General features: G+C 34.0%; 1 protein-coding gene across 2 annotated transcripts in view; it reads left to right on the top strand.

Moving 5' to 3' along the window:
* LOC136038755 (protein SDA1 homolog) overlaps positions 1-18,901 on the top strand; it is a 128,566-nt gene that overhangs the window by 83,441 nt on the left and 26,224 nt on the right. For both annotated transcript variants that reach the window (XM_065722123.1, XM_065722122.1), the window contains exons 13-15: positions 5,618-5,858; positions 7,934-8,117; positions 11,829-11,913. In XM_065722123.1, coding sequence (XP_065578195.1) covers positions 5,618-5,858; positions 7,934-8,117; positions 11,829-11,913 — 510 coding nt within the window. The remainder of the gene's footprint in view (positions 1-5,617; positions 5,859-7,933; positions 8,118-11,828; positions 11,914-18,901) is intronic.

The following is an 18,901-nucleotide window of genomic DNA, read 5'->3' as shown; positions in this document are numbered from 1 at the left end:
ATTTATACATGTTGCAGGAGCCCTGTGTTGAAAATCCTATGGGAGTTCAACACAGTTCCTCACACATAAGCTGACTTTCGGCAACTGACGCTGTATGCTGGTTAAAAAAGTCCTCGTGTTTGAATGTCACATCTATATTTTGAAGAGCAATATCTCCAGTATGTTTTTTTTCCTCGTCTTATAGGACGGAGAAAATGCGAGTTTGGAGAAGACTCATTCGATCGTAAATTCTTCAGATCTAACGCCCTTTTTGAGTGAACAAACTAATTTCTGTTCGTTTTAAGTTTTAATACCGCTCTGCTTTTTGTTCTTTTTCTTTATTTGATTTACACTTAAGGGTACCACCCCCCCCCCCGCTTTCTACTGTTTTTTTTACATGGGATAGATTATGCACCATTTTTCACCTCTTTTTAAAGAAACTCATTACCATGTGTATAAAATTAGAATAAACGGAAATTCCATTAGTTAGACGTTGCTCTTGTGTTTAAACTCTCACTCTTAAAGTATTGAGAAAAAGTTAAACTTAAGTTTAAAGAGTGGGTGGTCGAGGAATGATAACCTCTCATAAATAGAATAGTGTCTATTTCTTTTTCATTATAGCGCCATTTTTTATTTTTATTTATTTAATGGTTTGATAGCTATCCCACAGGGAGATCTCTCAAAGAAGTGTTGAGTGATGTGAGCTCAGCATCATTTCAAGTGAGGTGTGGAGTACTACAAGAATTAGTGTTGGGCCCGCTCCTTTACGTCATCTATGTTTATCTCATGTGACTTTAATGGAAAGATATGTCTTATTTCCTTTGCTGATGATACCGTTTTAACCGTGTTTGCCTCATCTGTGAAGGAGCTGGTGAGAAAAAGCGAATGTTGCATTAGAAAAGCTGGGGATTTTTACTTCATTAAGTTGATTGTGTGTAAATGTGTGCAAGACATTTTTAATGACGTTCTGTGGAGTTGGTACACCGCTGGATGTGTCTGGCCTGGTAACTTCCATGTGAGAAACCAGTTCAACAAGTTGAATCGTCTCCGTTATCTTGGTTTTTATCTTGCTTGTCACCTGTCATGGAAATGCCACAGTGACAATATTTGATCAAAAATCGCCCGTGGGGTTGACATTATTCGACGTTTACAGCACTTTCTCCTACAAAGGGTATTTTTAACTATATATTTATCGTTGATTTATCCAAATATCTCCTACAGTTGCCTCCTATGGAGTGGTAACTTCTTATGCACCTAAAGAAGCGTGCAAGTTCACCTAAAGTGAACGTTAAGTTCACCTAAAGTGAACGTTAAGTTCACCTAAAGTGAACGTTAAGTTCACCTAAAGTGAACCTAGAAGCGTATGCACCTAAAGAAGCGTGCAAGTACAATCGGTAGGTGTATCCAGGATATGCATGACGCCTGTGCTTGTTTTACGTCCCTGAAGCTCCTTAATGTAGGTCAGATAAGAGATTACCAAGCTGCAGTATTTGTGTTTCAGTGCATAAATGGTTTAGTCCCCGGTTGTTGTTTTTTTACACTTTTTTCCAAATTAATAGTGACCTGCGTAACTGTGGAACTAGACAGAGTGATAATATAGCTGTTGACTTGCATCGTGGTGCCTGGTCTTCATTTTCAGCGAAACGTATGGGTCCATCTGTATGGAATGAACTACCAGTGAACATTAGTGTTGCGGAACACGTACCTCAGTTTGAAAATAAATTTGGGGAGTAATTGTTGAACTATATTATTGGCAGTAGGGTGGGTAGGAGAATGGAAAATTTAATTATTTTTTTTTTTTGCTTTGGCCTTCAGGTGAGACGAACGTCTTAGGAAAACAACAGATTGTTTTTGTTTAAATTTATATGGAGAAAAGTGCGGTCAAATTTAACTTTGCTTATCTATTTTCATACTTTAACGTGGCAACTCTGTCGAATCCCTGGTACTGCGCTACAAGCTTCATAATTTGAAACAAACAAAACAAAAATTTTCGAAACTTGTGGTTTTCAGGATAGACCCAAGATCGGTCCAGGTGGCGAAAATACTTTTGTCTTGATGCTCTTGGTCCAAGGGCGTATCCAGGATTTTTGTTGGGAGACATGGGGAGAGGGGGGTGTTTTCAAAAAGAACTTTACAAAACGCATAAAAAATGTGTATATGCATTTTTTTTAGTTTTTTAAGAGATAAAATTTCGGGAGAAGGAAGGGTTCAAACCCGGTATCCCGCCCCCTCTGAATACGGCCCTTCCTTTGTCGTTTAAAACTGATTAATTTAAGAAAAAATTCAAATCAAGAAATCACCCTCCCATAATTTATTACGTTTGGATTCCGTTAAAACTTCTAGCTATATTCATTGTTCGTTAATGGAAATTCTTAAATTTAATTTTTCTTTACTTAAAAACAGAGCTAATTGAAGGACTTTTTGAAGGAATTTTTGCTTAAACAGAGTATGCTCGGCGTACTAATAACTTATTGAACAACAAAGTCGCGTTTGAATGAGTATCTCTGTCGACACGATAAGGAATTATGTCGCCTTATTTGATTTTGTGTAGACACGGCTGTTACTCGATTTGTAAAATGTTTACATTATGTCGACATTTTGTAGTCTTTTGATGACATAAAAAAAGATCGCTCGTTATAACTAATTTAAAATTGAAGCGAAAATAAACTAAAAAGTCTTATTTTTTTAATAAGACACTAAATAAAATAAAAAACTTCATAAATACAAAAACAATAATAAAAATCCAAAAATTTTGGCTTCGTATCCAGAATTGTGTTTTCCATGTCGACATAGGATCTATAAATTTAATCGATAAATTCAAAATGTAAGGTCAGTTGGTTGCATTTGTTTTGTTTGTTTTAATGATGTTTTTCGTGTTCGATAATCTTAAGGAGCATTACTATCGGTTAATTAATTGAATAAAAGTCAACCCTTGGTTAATTCGGTACTCAAAAGTATTAAATATTATATTTGAAACCGCCGCTAAAAAAATGCGCTCGATAGGCTATTCTAGGTTGACCTAATAATGCCCAAATCAAACACTAAAGAACACAATTTCGATGTGTTGTCGACTTCATTATGCTAGCTCGAACGCGGATCAATAATAATCAAAGTTGCCTTTCCAAATCCTAATCTCAGTTATTTATAGCCCTTTTCAACCAGTTCTTTTAATGTTCCTCTCTTTTTTCAAAAATTATCGCATACCAACCTCTTCGCACAAGTCCATTTTTACATTTGAATCTTTTAGTAGTCTTTTCCATCATAATTAGTCTTTCCCTTATACATTTCTCCTTTCCCCTACGCAGGCAGAACGTCATTGGACGCTTTCTTTTTTTATTTTGTTGCATCACTGGTACCTAAAGCCAAAAATTCCATGGTACCGTAACCCCTAAAGTCTTCGCTTTCAAAAATGAACATTTTCACCAGACGTCGTTTTTTAATGATTTATTATTCTTTGAAGCAGTTTGGTAGGAAACTCTTGTAAAGGTTTTGTAAAATACCACTAAAACCATTTCAGAGCTTAAAGGTAAGTTAGATGTTTAGTGAAAGTAGCACTCTACGTTTTACTCTACAAAAACAAATATGTCTCTTTCTGGTTCAGATTTAATCAACTATTTGGGTTCTTTGACTCAGTTAGCTGCAAATTTCTTTTGTAGCAAGAACTTTTTAAATTTTCTCCTTGATTTAAGTCCCAAAATTCAATTTACTGCCATACATTGGCTTCAATTGGAGAGGGTGGGGCACATTCCCTCTCTAGATTTTTCGACCTTCTCCCTAGATTAAAAAAAAAATGGGAGTCTGTTAATTGAAAAATACCTTTTTCTTGATATTTTTTTTGAAGAAATTGAACAAAGGACAAATTCTATACCCTCACCCCCAGATTTTGAAAATACATTTTCTCCCTCCCCTCACCTAAATTTTTGTGAATTGACCCCCATGCTGCCTTAACTGCCTTAAGTCACAGAAAAGGGATGTAATTGAATGAATCATTTTTCGCAACGAGAATAGCTTCCATCTGTATTGCAACAATATCATGACTATCCATACCGTCTTTTGTAATTCACAAAGTTGATTTCTCAATTTCTTCTTGTTGTTCTCATGATGCTAAATGTATTCTTTGCTAGTCTGGTAGACCTTTTGTTTTATTTTCTTATTGTTTACTGGATGTTTAAAATGTTGAACGCTTCAGATTATGTTTGGAGAGTTTTAGAATAAAGAGGGAAATAAAAGAAGAAGAATGACTTAGGTCCAAAACACAATCTAGAAATTTGCAAACCTCGTAACAATTATTTCCCTTGTGAATCTTTTTAACGGCCGGTTGAACACAGTCAAAATATGCCAGTCTTAAGATTTTACAATCTTCGCAATTCTTTTCCTTAGTTTTGCATTCTCAGACACAAATCTGCTCGTCTTGAATGACAGGTTAGTGGTACTTTAGTTTGACGTTAATGCTCATCTTCCAGGTTATATTTCTATTAATTTTATATCAATAATTTCAGTAAAATTCAGTGTTTATTGGTCCGCGCACATGTGATTTACAATTATATTGGTCAATCTTTTTTTGTACAATTTCCGGGACCCAATGCTCCCTAGCCCTCGCCTATTCCTTGTTGTAAGGTATAGAACAAAGCCAAAACTATAAGTTTATCTCCCCATTTCGCAATATTTAATACCCGTTTGTAACCTGCTTACAGTTCAAAGAAATTTTTTCGATTTTTTTTCTTAAAGAGAGAAGTTGGTTTGTATCTTATATATTATTCCAACTGTTAAAATGATGTTGTTTAACTGCTATTGTGCCTATATTCTGTAGCCTGAGTTTTTTAAACTCAGGTTATGTAATGATACAAAAGAAAAAAAACCTCTAGTGCTGAATGTCCTGGTTGGAGCTTTTTTAACTTTTTAAATTTTTTATAATTTAGTCTCTTCAGTCCTCTTCGCCTCTTTGTATTTTTTGGTTTTAGGATGTACCAGTTATGCTTCCTTCATTTAGGAAATTATCCCAAAGGACTTCTACATCCTTGGAGGAAGGGTGTACCCAAAGGGATGCTTGACAAATTAAAGGGAAACTGTAACGGATAATTCAACTGATCGGATTAGCTACTCCAGCCATTTCCTGGGAGATGTAAATTCCCTCCTACGATCCAAACATTACTCTGTATCAGTACTGATCTACAAATTTAAAATTACATATTTCTAGGGAAACTAAGGAGCGCTTCAATTTGCTAAAGTTTGTATCATTTTATCAAGCACTCGATGAGTTTTCAGTACAAGAAACAAATTTTGAATATTTTAATCGCATGGTTATTTGCAGAACTCACCAAATGGTTTACTTTTCTTTGTGTGAGTGACTAAAACCTGCGTTGAGCATGGCGAAGATGCCCACAAAAGGAGTAGGGTGGGGTAATTTCGCTGAGGTAGGGCCTTTGTGCTCTTGTCATTCCCCCTTCCTGAAATGTTGAGCTTTGTATGCCTGTTTCTTGTAATATTTTACATTTTCTATGTAACGCGCCTGTTTTCGGCTTTTTTTTTAAATTTATACCTTCCTCTGAAATGAACTTTTGCGTGCTTTCCCGATGCAAGGGGGTATCTCGTTTTTATGTGACGAAGTTTTACTATGTTTATTTAATCTTTTTCGCAGGAGGAATCTGATAATGAATCGGATGCAGGCTCTGAGGGTTCTTGGGTCGATTTAAATCATGACGCAGACGCTCTTGAGGAAAGCGATGACGCTCTGTCTGATCCAATTGACACGGATGTTGAAGACGAGGACTCAGATGAAGAAGAAGATGAGAAAATTGAAGATGAAGATGATAATGTGAAAGAAGAAAAGGATGATGATGAACACAAGTCTAAGGACAAAAAGAGAAAAATAAAACATGGTTTGATAATAATTTATTCTTGATTTTTACTCAGCGGCAGATATATGATTCCCCAACCCTTTAAACAGCAGCGGAGAATAGGAGTCCTGTTTTGACAGGACATATTTTGAGTATTTATGATGCTAATAATCACGGGGGTTAAGGGCTGCAATGTTTAGAACAACATTAGGAGGATCAAACAATCCAACATTACGTGGTTTATATGCTCCAACGTGAGCTCCCTAACTTGTAAAAAGTTCCTGCGAGTGATTCCTCGCTTCTAGATTATGTACGGTTTATTTAGTTTTGAAACGTTGTGATCGCTTTTCGATGTTTTCGTTTCTTCTCCTTTTTAACAGAAATTCTTTCAAGACCATGCATAATACTTTGTTGATACTCTAGTCATGTATATCTGCCTAGTTGTTAGCCAAACAGGCTCATCGCTAAATGAGCCTGTTTGGCTCTTTTGGATCAACTCAGATGATCTTTCAAGCGATCATTCCTAAGTTGTAAAATTCCTTAAAGCATTTTAGAAACTAGAAGAGATTCAAAGGATCCTTCTTATGTTGCCTTTACTAAATTAGATACATTGAGATGTGTGGTCGGAAAATACAAGTTGGGTTAAGGTTTTCTACCTTTAAGACGGTAAGTACGAGGAGTGTCAATTCTCATGTTTAAATGTCGAAAAATTCATATTGGTTATCATTTATTTGCCGGAAATATTTGTTTGACATTATTGAGTTTTCCGTAATACATTAGGTTTGCGAGTCTGATCTCTAGGGAAGGTTAGGAACAAATGCATAGGGATGTGGTTTTAACGTCACAAAAATTTTTGTTTTACACTCAAATTTTTAAATTATTCTAAGGGATCCTTGAGTAAATTTTGGAGGGGTAGAGCAGTTTTCTTCAAAATCGTACGATATTTTACTAATAAAACAAAAAAAGGAAGCATAATATCAGGTAAAGTAGCAAAGACAAAATTTAAAGAACCTTCTTAGATTGTTTGTTGAGTTTCCTGGTCCAGTAGAAGTATCCCTTCCTTTTTTTTTTTTTTTTTTTTTCTTTTTTTTTTGCTTCTTTCTTTAACTAAAAGGACTTCGGAAAATAAAGAAAATTCAGTATTAGTTTGCTCCTTCTCCTTTTTCCTAGAAACATCCTTTCCTTCTCCTTTCCTTCTTCCTTTTCTTCTCCTTTTCTTTCTCCTTTTTTCTTCTGGAGAAAAAATGCTATATGCTTTTTCGTCCCGTGCAGTGTCCCGTGCAGTACGTTAAGCCAAGAAATGTGCGTGAAAATTCAGATTGGACAAAGACCTCTGATTCTCGTCTAATTCCTGAAATTCTCATCTAAAAGCCCGGAGACTATTTTCAATAGAAAGGAAGTTGCTAGCACGTATATATTAAGAAAACAAATATTGGCTATACCGAGTTTCCCAGGATCTTTTATTTGAAGAATTTTTTCTTCTCTTTTTAATAGAATTATTTCTTTTCTTCTTTCATAAGGTTCCTGAGTGTTCTATTTCCAACTTTTAAAGTGGATTACATTTGTCTAATTCTTCGGTGTCTCCCACGTTGCCTAATTAGTATTAATAATAACATGTGGTATGGCTTCCTATCATATTAAAATTAGCATATACTTACCATAGGCTCTTTGGATGTAAATATATTATTTCTAGCGGATGGAATGAAAAATAGAATTTTCTTTGGCCATATGAGCCTCCCAGAATTTCAGTACTTGTACCAAGGACCATTTTGTACTTTGCAACAGTTCATTTTCAGTCGCTGACACTGGAGAAAGTCTTTGCCTTGTAACCTTGGAGCAAGCACAATAAAAGACATAATCTAATGAATTCGGTCTTTGCACTGGAGAAAATCTCAAGTATTGGGATCATCAATGTTTGATGATAATATAACTTTAGATGGAAAATTCTGTGTTATTATGTGCCGATAAAACGTGTTGCCGCTTTTTCAGACCAAGACTTAAAAAATAATAATTTTTTAAATCGACGTCATAGAAGAGATGCAGAACGTACTCTTTTTTACGCAGCTCAGTTTCATTCTGACAACCGATGATATTCAAGATGGTATTCAATTTTTCAGGCAAGTCCAAGAATCTGGAAATACTAAAAGAGAAGCAGGAAAAGGCAGCCATGATAAGCATTAGCCGGATTTTGACGGATAAAGACTTTGCCAAAATTGATGCAGCTCAAATTAGAAAGCAAGTGGATGTTACCAAAAAAAATAACAACAAGCGGAAGATAGAAGATGAAGAGAAATTTGAAAGGTTAGTATTTTAATCCCAGTTTGATATAATCTTCACACTAGCCGCAATGATGTTTGCTACAAGCTAGAAAATTAGCTGTATCTATTTCAGCTGATGCCCTGAGCAAAAATGATTTATAGTTTTTCATACCTTTCCTTTTTTTTGACGATTCTCCTTTCTCCTCCCGAGATTTCGAGGTTGCGACATTTCATATCGTAACTGCAGTGTGTATGGTGGCCCTAAATCCAGAAGTTATGTTAGTTCCCTATTTTACTCTGTATGTATAGCGTATCTGTTTTTATTTTGTGGTTGACCCAGTTTATCTAACTTGAAATTATTATATCATCAAAACAAGGTGAAAAACGTAAGTGCTGTGTCGGTGCTGTTGACGCTTTATCATAGCTATTAGTATTTTATTCATTCATTACATTAGTGTCACAGTTGCCATCATACCACCTATACATTGATATCGTTGAGTACAAAGATGGAACTTATTTCTGCGTAACATGTCTAATTAACGTGTAAATTGGGGAACAATCTTCCTTGACAACACATATCAACTATGTTTACAGTTAGTCTAGTAGCTAATTAATAAGCGAGAAATTTTACCTTAGTTAGACATGTAAACAAGAAATAAGCTTCATCAGTCATAAAAAGAAATCAGTTATAAAACTGTGTTTGAGACGTTACAGAATTCAAACCACCCTACAACTTCCATCACAGAACAATTCAAGGGTAGCTTTCACGCTGAAATCATAGTCACGTACCTGGCAATCGTAGGGAATTACGGATATCGCGACATCTACGATGAATGGGAGAAAAGGGCTTCGGGTGTAGGCCCTCTTAGGATTTCTTCTACAATTTCCATATATCTTGGGAAAAAGCACTGTTGCCTCTAATAATAACTTGTAAATTGTGTTTTAAGCCTTGTTTTTCTTTTTATAAAAGCCCGATGTTTGGTGGCAAAAAGTTTCTGGCATTTGAGAGCAATTAACTGGCAAAAATTGGAAAGTTATTAACTAACTTAAGCTGCATTACTGCTGTATCAGTAGTGAGAAGTACTTGCTTGCCTTTAGGATCGGGCAAAAACAAAAGGATACTCTGTTGTGAGGATGAAAAAGCGTTACCCGTTGTGCAGCATCGTATTAATGTTTTAGAGTAGGAGTTGCTTGGGTTCTATGGAAAATTACCCATTAAATCCAGTAAGATAGTTTCCTGGGGAATATCTTTTAGACCTTAAATTCCAAAATAGAAGTGTCCTTTTCCTTCTCTTGTTCTTTGATTCAGTTATCTCGTTTCAAGGCAGTTGTTTTCTGCTAAAGAATTTATTTTTTGGAAGCTGGAGGTTTGAAAATGACAATGACAAGTAATTTATAGCGGAATATTAAAATAAATAATCGCAATATATAAAACTATAAATTGAAACGAGTGGTGAAATATTGTAGGAATGATTTCCTGTATCGCTGTGTTGCTCCGGGGTTGTATGGCTGTAGCTTGTTGCGGTGCCGGGTATCGTGCTTGTTTTGTGTAATATTCGGTGGTAAGAAATCAATAACTTTACAATCGGTTTGAGCAAAAGGACTATTTTCCTTATATTGATTCACAAATCGTCAAAATCGAAAATTTCAATTCTAAAAATTATCAATGACAAGAATATCCAATCCAATGATTTCTATGAAATATCTGCTGACTAACTAGAAAAAACATATAATAATACATAGGATAAATAACTTACATTAATATACAGAGGAACAAGAAAGAATTTACGCCCATGATTTGTCTTATATATTCATCATTTTGGAAAAATTTCGTGAAAAAAAAATCGTGTAAATAAGTGCAAAACTCAGGTGTTCTGCCTTGAAATTTCTTTATTCTTTTCTTTCTTTTTTTATTTTTTTATCCATGCGATTCTTGTTTTTTTCTCTTGATTGTATTTCCTCTCTGAAAAACTTCTTATCTGCTTTAGACTTATCTAGACTTTTCTTCTTTTTTTTTTCTTTTTTTCCATGTGATTCTTGTTTTTTCTTTTGATTGTATTTCTTCTCTGAAAAACTTCTTATCTGCTTTAGACTTATATAGACTTTTCTTTCTTTCTTTCTTTTTTTATCCATGTGATTCTTGTTTTTTCTCTTGATTGTATTTCTTCTCTGAAAAACTTCTTATCTGCTTTAGACTTATCTAGATTTTTCTTTCTTTTTTTCTTTTTTATCCATGTGATTCTTGTTTTTTCTCTTGATTGTATTTCTTCTCTGAAAAACTTCTTATCTGCTTTAGACTTATCTAGATTTTTCTTTCTTTTTTTCTTTTTTATCCATGTGATTCTTGTTTTTTCTCTTGATTGTATTTCTTCTCTGAAAAACTTCTTATCTGCTTTAGACTTATCTAGATTTTTCTTTCTTTTTTTCTTTTTTTATCCATGTGATTCTTGTTTTTTCTCTTGATTGTATTTCTTCTCTGAAAAACGTCTTATCTGCTTTAGACTTATCTAGACTTTTCTTTCTTTTTTTCTTTTTTATCCACGTGATTCTTGTTTTTTCTCTCGATTGTATTTCTTCTCTGAAAAACTTCTTATCTGCTTTAGACTTATCTAGACTTTTCTTTCTTTTTTTATCCATGTGATTCTTGTTTTTTCTCTTGATTGTATTTCTTCTCTGAAGAACTTCTTATCAGCCTCTAAACGTTCGACTGTGCACACTTATAATAGAGAATGAAGATTGGACAAATTTGGGTTTACAAATGAACCAGCGCCAAATGCCAACGCAGAGGGTTATTTCAGTGTTTAAAAGAGGAATAGAGTAACTGATGGAGTTGTTGATCTCATCTCTTGAACTAGGAAAAAAGACATTTTCTGTAGACACTAGGGACTTGTGGACTTGTCATCTTTGTCTTGGTCTACTCTCTTTTCTGGGAGCAAAAACATTCATTTCAATGTTTTCTCTCTGGAGACGAGGTGTAATGATAGTTGTCTAAATGTTTTGTTGTTAATTAAAAAATATCCTGGGATGAATATTCTTTAGTTGTATTTTAATTATGTTAAAAATACTGTTTTGATCTTCTTATGCAAGATGATGTTAATAACATTTGCTATTACAGTGTTGTACTTTTTATAATAACATAAGCTACTACAGTGTTAAAGGAAATGCAGTTTTCTTGAAAAATTGATCATATTTAATTTTTTTTTTTAATTACCAAAGGCACTAGATGTGGCGGTTTCCTTTAAAATGAGCCATTAAACAGCTCTCTAACGATGTTGCAGTATCCCGCTATCTGAGGAAAAGAAGAAAACAAATGCCGGATATGCAGTGTATTGTAGTTGCAGCCACTTTTCTTGATTTTCAAATCAGTATATTTTCCTTGTTATTCAAGCCAATGCATCGTCAGTTTTCTATATAGGGATATTGGGACAAGGCTAATAATTTGCTTCAAATTGGATCTGACTCTAGTTCTAGGAGTTATGGGCTATTTTGTTTCTTACTATGGGACGTGATCGTCTTTTACTAGGTTGCTAGCTACCGCTGCAACCCAGACGGATGAAAGATATTAGTACTTACCAAAATAGTATACCATGCTAGATATAAGTATATTGTGTAGTGCTACTTTTTCTCTTTTAAGTACTTTCGAATCTGTTTTAATTTACCTAAAATTTGTTGGTGTAGGAAATGATGCCTTACTATTTCGTTCCTTATTTTAATTATGGTGATTTCATCTTAGATTTTTTTTTTTTTTGTTTAGATCAGAGCTGGTATCGTTAGACGCTATTGAACGTGTGCATAAGAAAAGAAGACACGACAAAGAGTCTCGACTAGCTACTGTAATGGTGAGTGGAATTTTTATTTGTGACCGTTGAAGGAGAAAATCTCTTGTATGTTATATTGTAGCGCCTTGTGGTTCTCAAAGTTGACCAGAAAGCCTTCCAGTGGACCCTCACCCTAAGCGTTAAGGTTTGGGGGTGTCTCCTAGATTCGTTCACATACAGTTATGTCAACCTTAACAGAGCCTGCAGGTTACAAAAATCTGTTTGTCTATAGTTCTATATGACGCCCATTGCTCTTCAGCTCTCTGTTATTTCGAATATTAATTTTATATGAATTTATAATACTTTGTGGGTATCTATGCACGTTTCCAAGCCAAAACAACGGAAACATTGGCCTGACGTGGACAGTTATATAAATTATACAGTTATATAGTTATATATAGCAAAGTGAATAACCGCCACAAGGTGCATCTTGCTCAAAACCCTAAATGTGCATGATGTACTTCTCAATGTGTAGAAGTGCTCCAAATGCAAAATTCAATAAATAAGGGACCAAGAGAATAAATACCGTTAAAATTAAAACCGTTAAAATACCGTTAAAATTCTTTGGTTCATTCTTTTTAAGCTGTTGGTATTATAACAGTTAAAGATAAACGGGATGGCCGTGATTGTGCCTTGACTAACCGCCCTGACTAATCATTTTCCGTGCATTCTTAATCCCATTAAATCCCATTTAGGGTCTTTGAGAGTTCCGTGCCCTCGAAGTTGTATTTCCTTTATTACAGCACTACGAATGAGTTTTCCTATCAGTATTGAAATATCTCTTGACCTGACTCCTTCTTCTTTCCTGTTAATTTTTTTTTTTTGGCGTTTCTTTGAGGTTCTGTGTTCTTTTACTTGTTGTATGTTCTTTTACTTTGCCTTGGGATTTAAAATAGGCGTGTTGTGCCTTGCGTCAGTCATTCTTAGTAATCCTTCAGTTTATAGAATTTTAAGTATTCGGGTGGTAGAATCTCAACCAAATAAAAAAGGGGAGCTAGTTGTTATGAAAGTATTATGTAGTTATGTTAGTTATGTAGTTATTAGTTATGTAGTGTTATGTAGTTATAATGAAACCATCAATCTGTTTTTGTCATTGTATTTCGAGATCAGTATTTCAAGGGACTATGCTATGTTATGTACCAAGTGCGCCTAAGATACACTGTGTTATGTTAGTGCCTTTAGCTCACTCCTAACTGGGATGGGTGATTTTTCCGCCAAGATTGCTGGAATTTTTGGCGGGGAGCCTGATGTTTACCAAACACTAATTGATGCTTATCACATCCACCAAGACCTCATTCTGGCTGAGCTGTATCATTTCGAAGTATCCAACAGATTCGAGGTCCTTAAGCAGTCTGAATATAGTGAAGGTATATGCAGGGTATTCATAGAGAATGCTCTTGCAGCTGCAAGTAGCTACAAATTAATGACGTTGTCTTAATTTTGGTGTTGAAAATAGAAAGGAAATATCGTGATTTCCTACAGTAGAAATCGGATGCATATGATGAGATTATCTAGAATTAGTGTGTCTCCAGAGGCCTACTATGCGTTTCACTCTTGATATTATAAAGGTAATCAGTGAAACGGTTAGAAAAGTAGATAGGTTTGATTGTTTAGGTATATTTATAATTAAGGGCAAACGTCGGTAGAAGCTTTGCAAAGTTGAATAGCAAAACCGCAAGGGTTTTTTTTGCTCTACTTAGTGTGGAATAGGATGTTGAAAGAATCAGAATAAAGTTAAGTGCTCTTGAAATAACAGTGGTGGGCGCAGCCAAGAACGGCTAAGAAGCTTGCCACAAATAATGCACTTTATTGCACATGTTTTGCAGATCATTTGTTTAGAGTCATTTTAATGAGGAAGTGCGAAATGCTTTTTGTAAAGATTTAGAAAATAAAATTCCGAAGTACAAGACGTTTTTGATCAACTTAGGAACGTAAGTAAGAGCTAAAGAAAAACGATAAGATGGAAAGGTAGAGTTTCTGAGATATTAGTAAGTTATTAGCTCTAGGCATTTGGGTGCTAGCCAGAATAGCCAAGTCAATAAGAGCATGAGCTCTAAAAAAAAGAAAGAGCATGCTTGGCCTTTCACTTCGAACTATTTAATGGTACTTTTTACAGATAAAGCTTAAACAAAACAAAGTGACCTACTTGGCAAAAAGGTGCCAGCTCGGTGGGATACATTAAGCTGGGATTATGTTGCATAAAGAAAAATTCGATCAAATGCTTATGTATTTTTGGGAGGGTAGGGCGAAGAAGAGGTACTCGTCAAAGGGTTAATATTATTTGGCATAACGCTTTGACGAGTTTGTAGTCATGGTAGAGCTGTTATTCTGCTAAGAAATATGGTGGCTTGATTCATGGACGCTTTCGAATGAAACTTTACATTTTTCGTTTTCCTTATCTCGCTATCTTTGAAATTAACGTAAACAAAGTAACTTATAAGTTGAAAATTTTGGAAAATGCATTTTAAGATAGAGGTAATTCTTACGATCAAAGTATTGAAGTAGCTCATATAGTCTACTCTGAAAAATTGCTGATATGGCTTTCAAATTCAATAATTGTTAATTTCCTGGAAGCACTCATACATCTAATCAGAAGTGGGAGTTGGTCTGAATTCACCTTCTCTCTACATGTTGTTTTGTTGGATTTGGAGATCAAGAGACAAAAAATTATGGCATGCGGTTCATAGATACCAGGTTTAATAAATTCATTTGTTTCAAATAGTCTAGCAAAATTGTGAAATCTTAGTATTTTTCGTGTCGATTAATGTAAACAGTTCAAAATAGGCATGAAACCTTTTAATTGACAGTGAACAGATATAAAAATTTTTAACTGGATATTTCGAACACATATACAGTGTTCATCATCTGCAGTAAAACTAAAAGACATCAATATAAACGAACAAAATTTATACCTAATAAACTAATTACATATAGTTTATTGCTCTTATTTTTTTCAATGCAACAACGGAAGCAAATCTCTTTGACCTTTTCGGTTCCGGTTCATTAGATTTATCTGACATATTACGTGGACAGAGGTCTTAGCTCTTAGGTGAAGTAATATTTACTTTATTTGACCTCAGTAAATTATCATAAATTGAATTCAATCCAAATTCACCTGCATCTCTGTTATTATTTCTTAATTCTCTGTTATTATTTTTTTTTATTCAAGAATTATTCTTGAATAATTTTTTTTTAATTTCGATTGTTTCCCTGAAAATTTGTCAATTAAAAGGCTTCATCCCTATTTTGAACTGTTTTACTTACGTAAAGGAAAGGCAGTGTGATCTTCGAAGTTATCTACTTGTCGATTAATAAAATAAATATCTAAAAATAGGGAAGCTACTTCTTTTATCGTAGTGTTTGGAGATATTAATCTTGCATGTAACTCACCTTGCGAAGGAGTTTCTGTCGCCTAAGCCCATTTTGGGTCCTGTGTTAGCTAATAAATCCCAGATACTTAAATACAACTTGAAAAAAAGAACGGCTATCACTTCCTTTTTCGGCCTGCAGTGAAGGACTTTCTCAAGCTGTTAAACTGATTGAATTCCTTTTCAAACTGTTGAATTAATGCATATGCAAAGTGTCCATCAAAAAAAGAATGCTTGACACTTTCTCATCTGGGAATGTTGTCTGACTTTCTATTCATTTGTGCAATAAGTTGGCAGTTGGAAACGACCCGTCTTTTTTTTCCTTTTCTTTACTTCTAGCCTGATTACATGTCACTTTTGAATTAAATTAGAGTCATTAGAAAAAATAATAAGCTATTTCAGACGAAAATAAAGAATAACATCAAAATTTTAAACGAATACAAGTTTCCCTGAATATGAAGTTGATCGACACCCCGTCATATTCTCGCTCTTTACACTCTTAAAATTTAACTTACGCTATAATTGACCAAGATATATTTTTCAAACGTATACTTCTTTGTCATAATGTTCTAAGAATTAATGTGGTTATCTGGGTTTATTTGCTGTAATGTGGAGCAGTTTGTAGTAAGGCTGAAAACACACAAATTCTCTGTACAGACACATTGAAAGGCAACAAAACACTTGCATGTACCAGCTTCCTACATTTGCTATGTTATAATAAGTTTTTTAGTCAAGAAAAATTCAAATGTTAACATAAAATATGTGAAAAGGGAGGAGGAGTAACCTCCTCAAATTTAGGCTCATTTTTTTATTAAAGTTTTAGAGTCGTTCTTTACTTTCATTACTTACAGTTTGTTACCACGAACCTGTTTGATTTCCTCAGGAGCCAAGCACATGGATGAAACCTTCTATGTTATTTTTATTACCTTTCCACAATAGCTACCGCCCCTCACAACCTATTTGCAAGGTGAATCTAAATATACTCCATCAAATTAAGGAAAGTTTGGGGGTTGATTTCAAAATATAGACCTTAAAGTAAACTTTTCGTAAATCAAGACACATACAGAATGGTTCACGACATAGCTAATGGGTAGCTACGAAATAGTGTACATAAGATCAACTCGGTCAGTGGAACTATTAATTATTTTCCGCAATAACCATCCAGTTATATGGCCTGCTTAATAGTTTAAGAAAAAACTGTGCACCTGCTGGGTAGTAGTTCCTCAGAACTGAATTCTTACCAATGAATATAAATCATTTCATTTAAGTCAACTTTATCGCCTCTGATAAAAAGGGCTGTGTTGCATTTTCCAGGTATATTGTTGCTTCAAAAACGATTGCATTGTGGTTGAATTGAATGATGGTTGAGTTAAACGTTGGGCAAGGTAAATGGACTGAGTTAAATGAGAATTGATTATTGAATTGAATGGGGATTGACTTGAACGGGTTAAATTAAATGCGGAATCACTTCTATGGGAACCACCCTGAGGGGTTTTATACTGCAAAATCCTAAATCGTGTGTTTTTATAGCTTTATTTTCGCAAACTTATTTCGTATTATTACTACCCTATTTACTTATTTCTTATTATTACTTATTATTATTACTAAGCTAGTTCTATTTTAAGCTTCTTGATAACCCTGTATCTAATTTTAATATATTTGATGAGTTCGTTGATCAGTTTATTTGAGTGTCTGATAGAATAGAATGTATATTTGTAAGCTATAAAAATTACTGTGATTGCTTGTCGCGAGCTGTTGAGACAGTATCAGTCATCATGATGCTTTTAGTAATTTCTGTTCCTTTTAAGTATCAACGTCACTCTTTGCTTTCATGTGAAATATCTTGTTTCTTTGCAAATTAATTCAAGTATAAAATAATGTACTAAGGCTAGTGCAGATGCATTGCTGAGTATAAAGAAAACACTTCAGTTTTAAAATTACTTAGGTTATTTTATCGTATATAAACCAAAATTTGCATTTGCGGATTCATTTTTTTTCCTCTAAAACTTTAAGATTTTCCATTTTAAGCTCCGTCTTAAATTTTTTGAATCTCTTTGTTATCCACAACTACTATTGTCTCACTTCTTTTTTTTCATTTTCTTTTTTTATCCTCGTTTGATCCTCTGCCTTAGTTGATCCTCGTTTCTTATTTGGATCGCAACTGATTACTTCTTATTTAATGATCTGAAACTTCGTTAATCGTCACTTTTGTGACATTATAATAAATATTCGATAGTATAATATTAATAATAAAAGCACTGGAATCTAAAACTGTCGTAGGGATATTCATCACCAGTCTAGAAACTGTAGATTAATATATTACCTAAAAGTCATCTTGGCCTAGAATTCCGACGAGCTAGTCTTAAATCTAACAGTGATCCTCCAGTGACAAAAAATCTTTAAAATTACCTTGGGTTTGCCTGTAAACTACTACGATAAGCAACTTAAAATCCAAATATTAAATTTCAACAGCCATAGACTCAAAGACCATTTCGCAATGAATAGAAAGATTCATTCTTACCCTTGCAACGATATTCGACCTCACATGAAAACCTCTTTCTCAATGGTTATTCTCTCTTATTCAATGGTTATTCACAATCATTTGTAAAAACAGTTATAGAAACTTCATAACGTATTTGGCAACCTCAACCCAACAACAACCAAATCAGTACCATTCGAAAATAATCATCACTGAAACAAAAACCAAAATATAATACACGTACTATCCTTCAAATCCTCAGATACACAACTCACAGAAAATAAATAAATTCAATAATTGAAAATAAGCTTTGACCTTTCCGTTCTGGAAAGAACTTTCAGGCTCCTGGTTTTCACTGCATAAAAAAAGATCATTTATGTGAGATAGAATAGGTCCTAAAACTGATCGCTGAGGAGCAGGGACGTCCACGGGGTTAAGGGGGTCGGGTTGTGGACCCAAAAACCAGAGTTTTCCTCGAAATTACTGGACATTTTTATTAAAAAGATTAATTTTTCATTATTACCCCCCCCCAATATATATATATATATATATATATATATATATATATATATATATATATATATATATATATATATATATATATATATATATATATATATATATATATATATATATATAATGTATAATAAAAACCATGCGTACGTGCCTGGTGAGTAACGCCGTAATTCACTTCCGAAAGTCATCGAAAGAGTTGATCAGTATGAATTATTCCATAATTAAAATAAAACGTAAACTTAGAAAATATTTTTGCAATTCTACCAAAATGAAACAACTTCGCCAAAAGAATTTCGTTAAGAAAGAATTTTCATATTTGAAACAATATTTCGCAAAAGTCAAACTTTAGCATCAAGAGTCGAGGACTGAAGGGAAAAAAATCTCCTCGCACATTTATAATAAATCATAATTTTATATTAAAAAGGAACAAATTAAATTGAATGAAACCAGCAGTTTACCACTTGTGATCCTATGCAGGCTACCATTTATGATCTTGTATATGAGGGGGCCAGTGCCACCTAATTCCCCCACTCTTTGCCCAAAATTTTATCTTTTGATTTATTGAGAGCATAATTAATATCTATAATATTTTGAAATTTTGACTGTAAACCCCCTAGCCCTCTTCCCCGTCATAAATAGAATAAGA

Source organism: Artemia franciscana, chromosome 18, assembly GCF_032884065.1.
Source record: "Artemia franciscana chromosome 18, ASM3288406v1, whole genome shotgun sequence".
NCBI classification, from domain to species: Eukaryota; Metazoa; Arthropoda; class Branchiopoda; order Anostraca; family Artemiidae; genus Artemia; species Artemia franciscana.
This window is presented reverse-complemented; position numbering and strand designations above follow the sequence as displayed.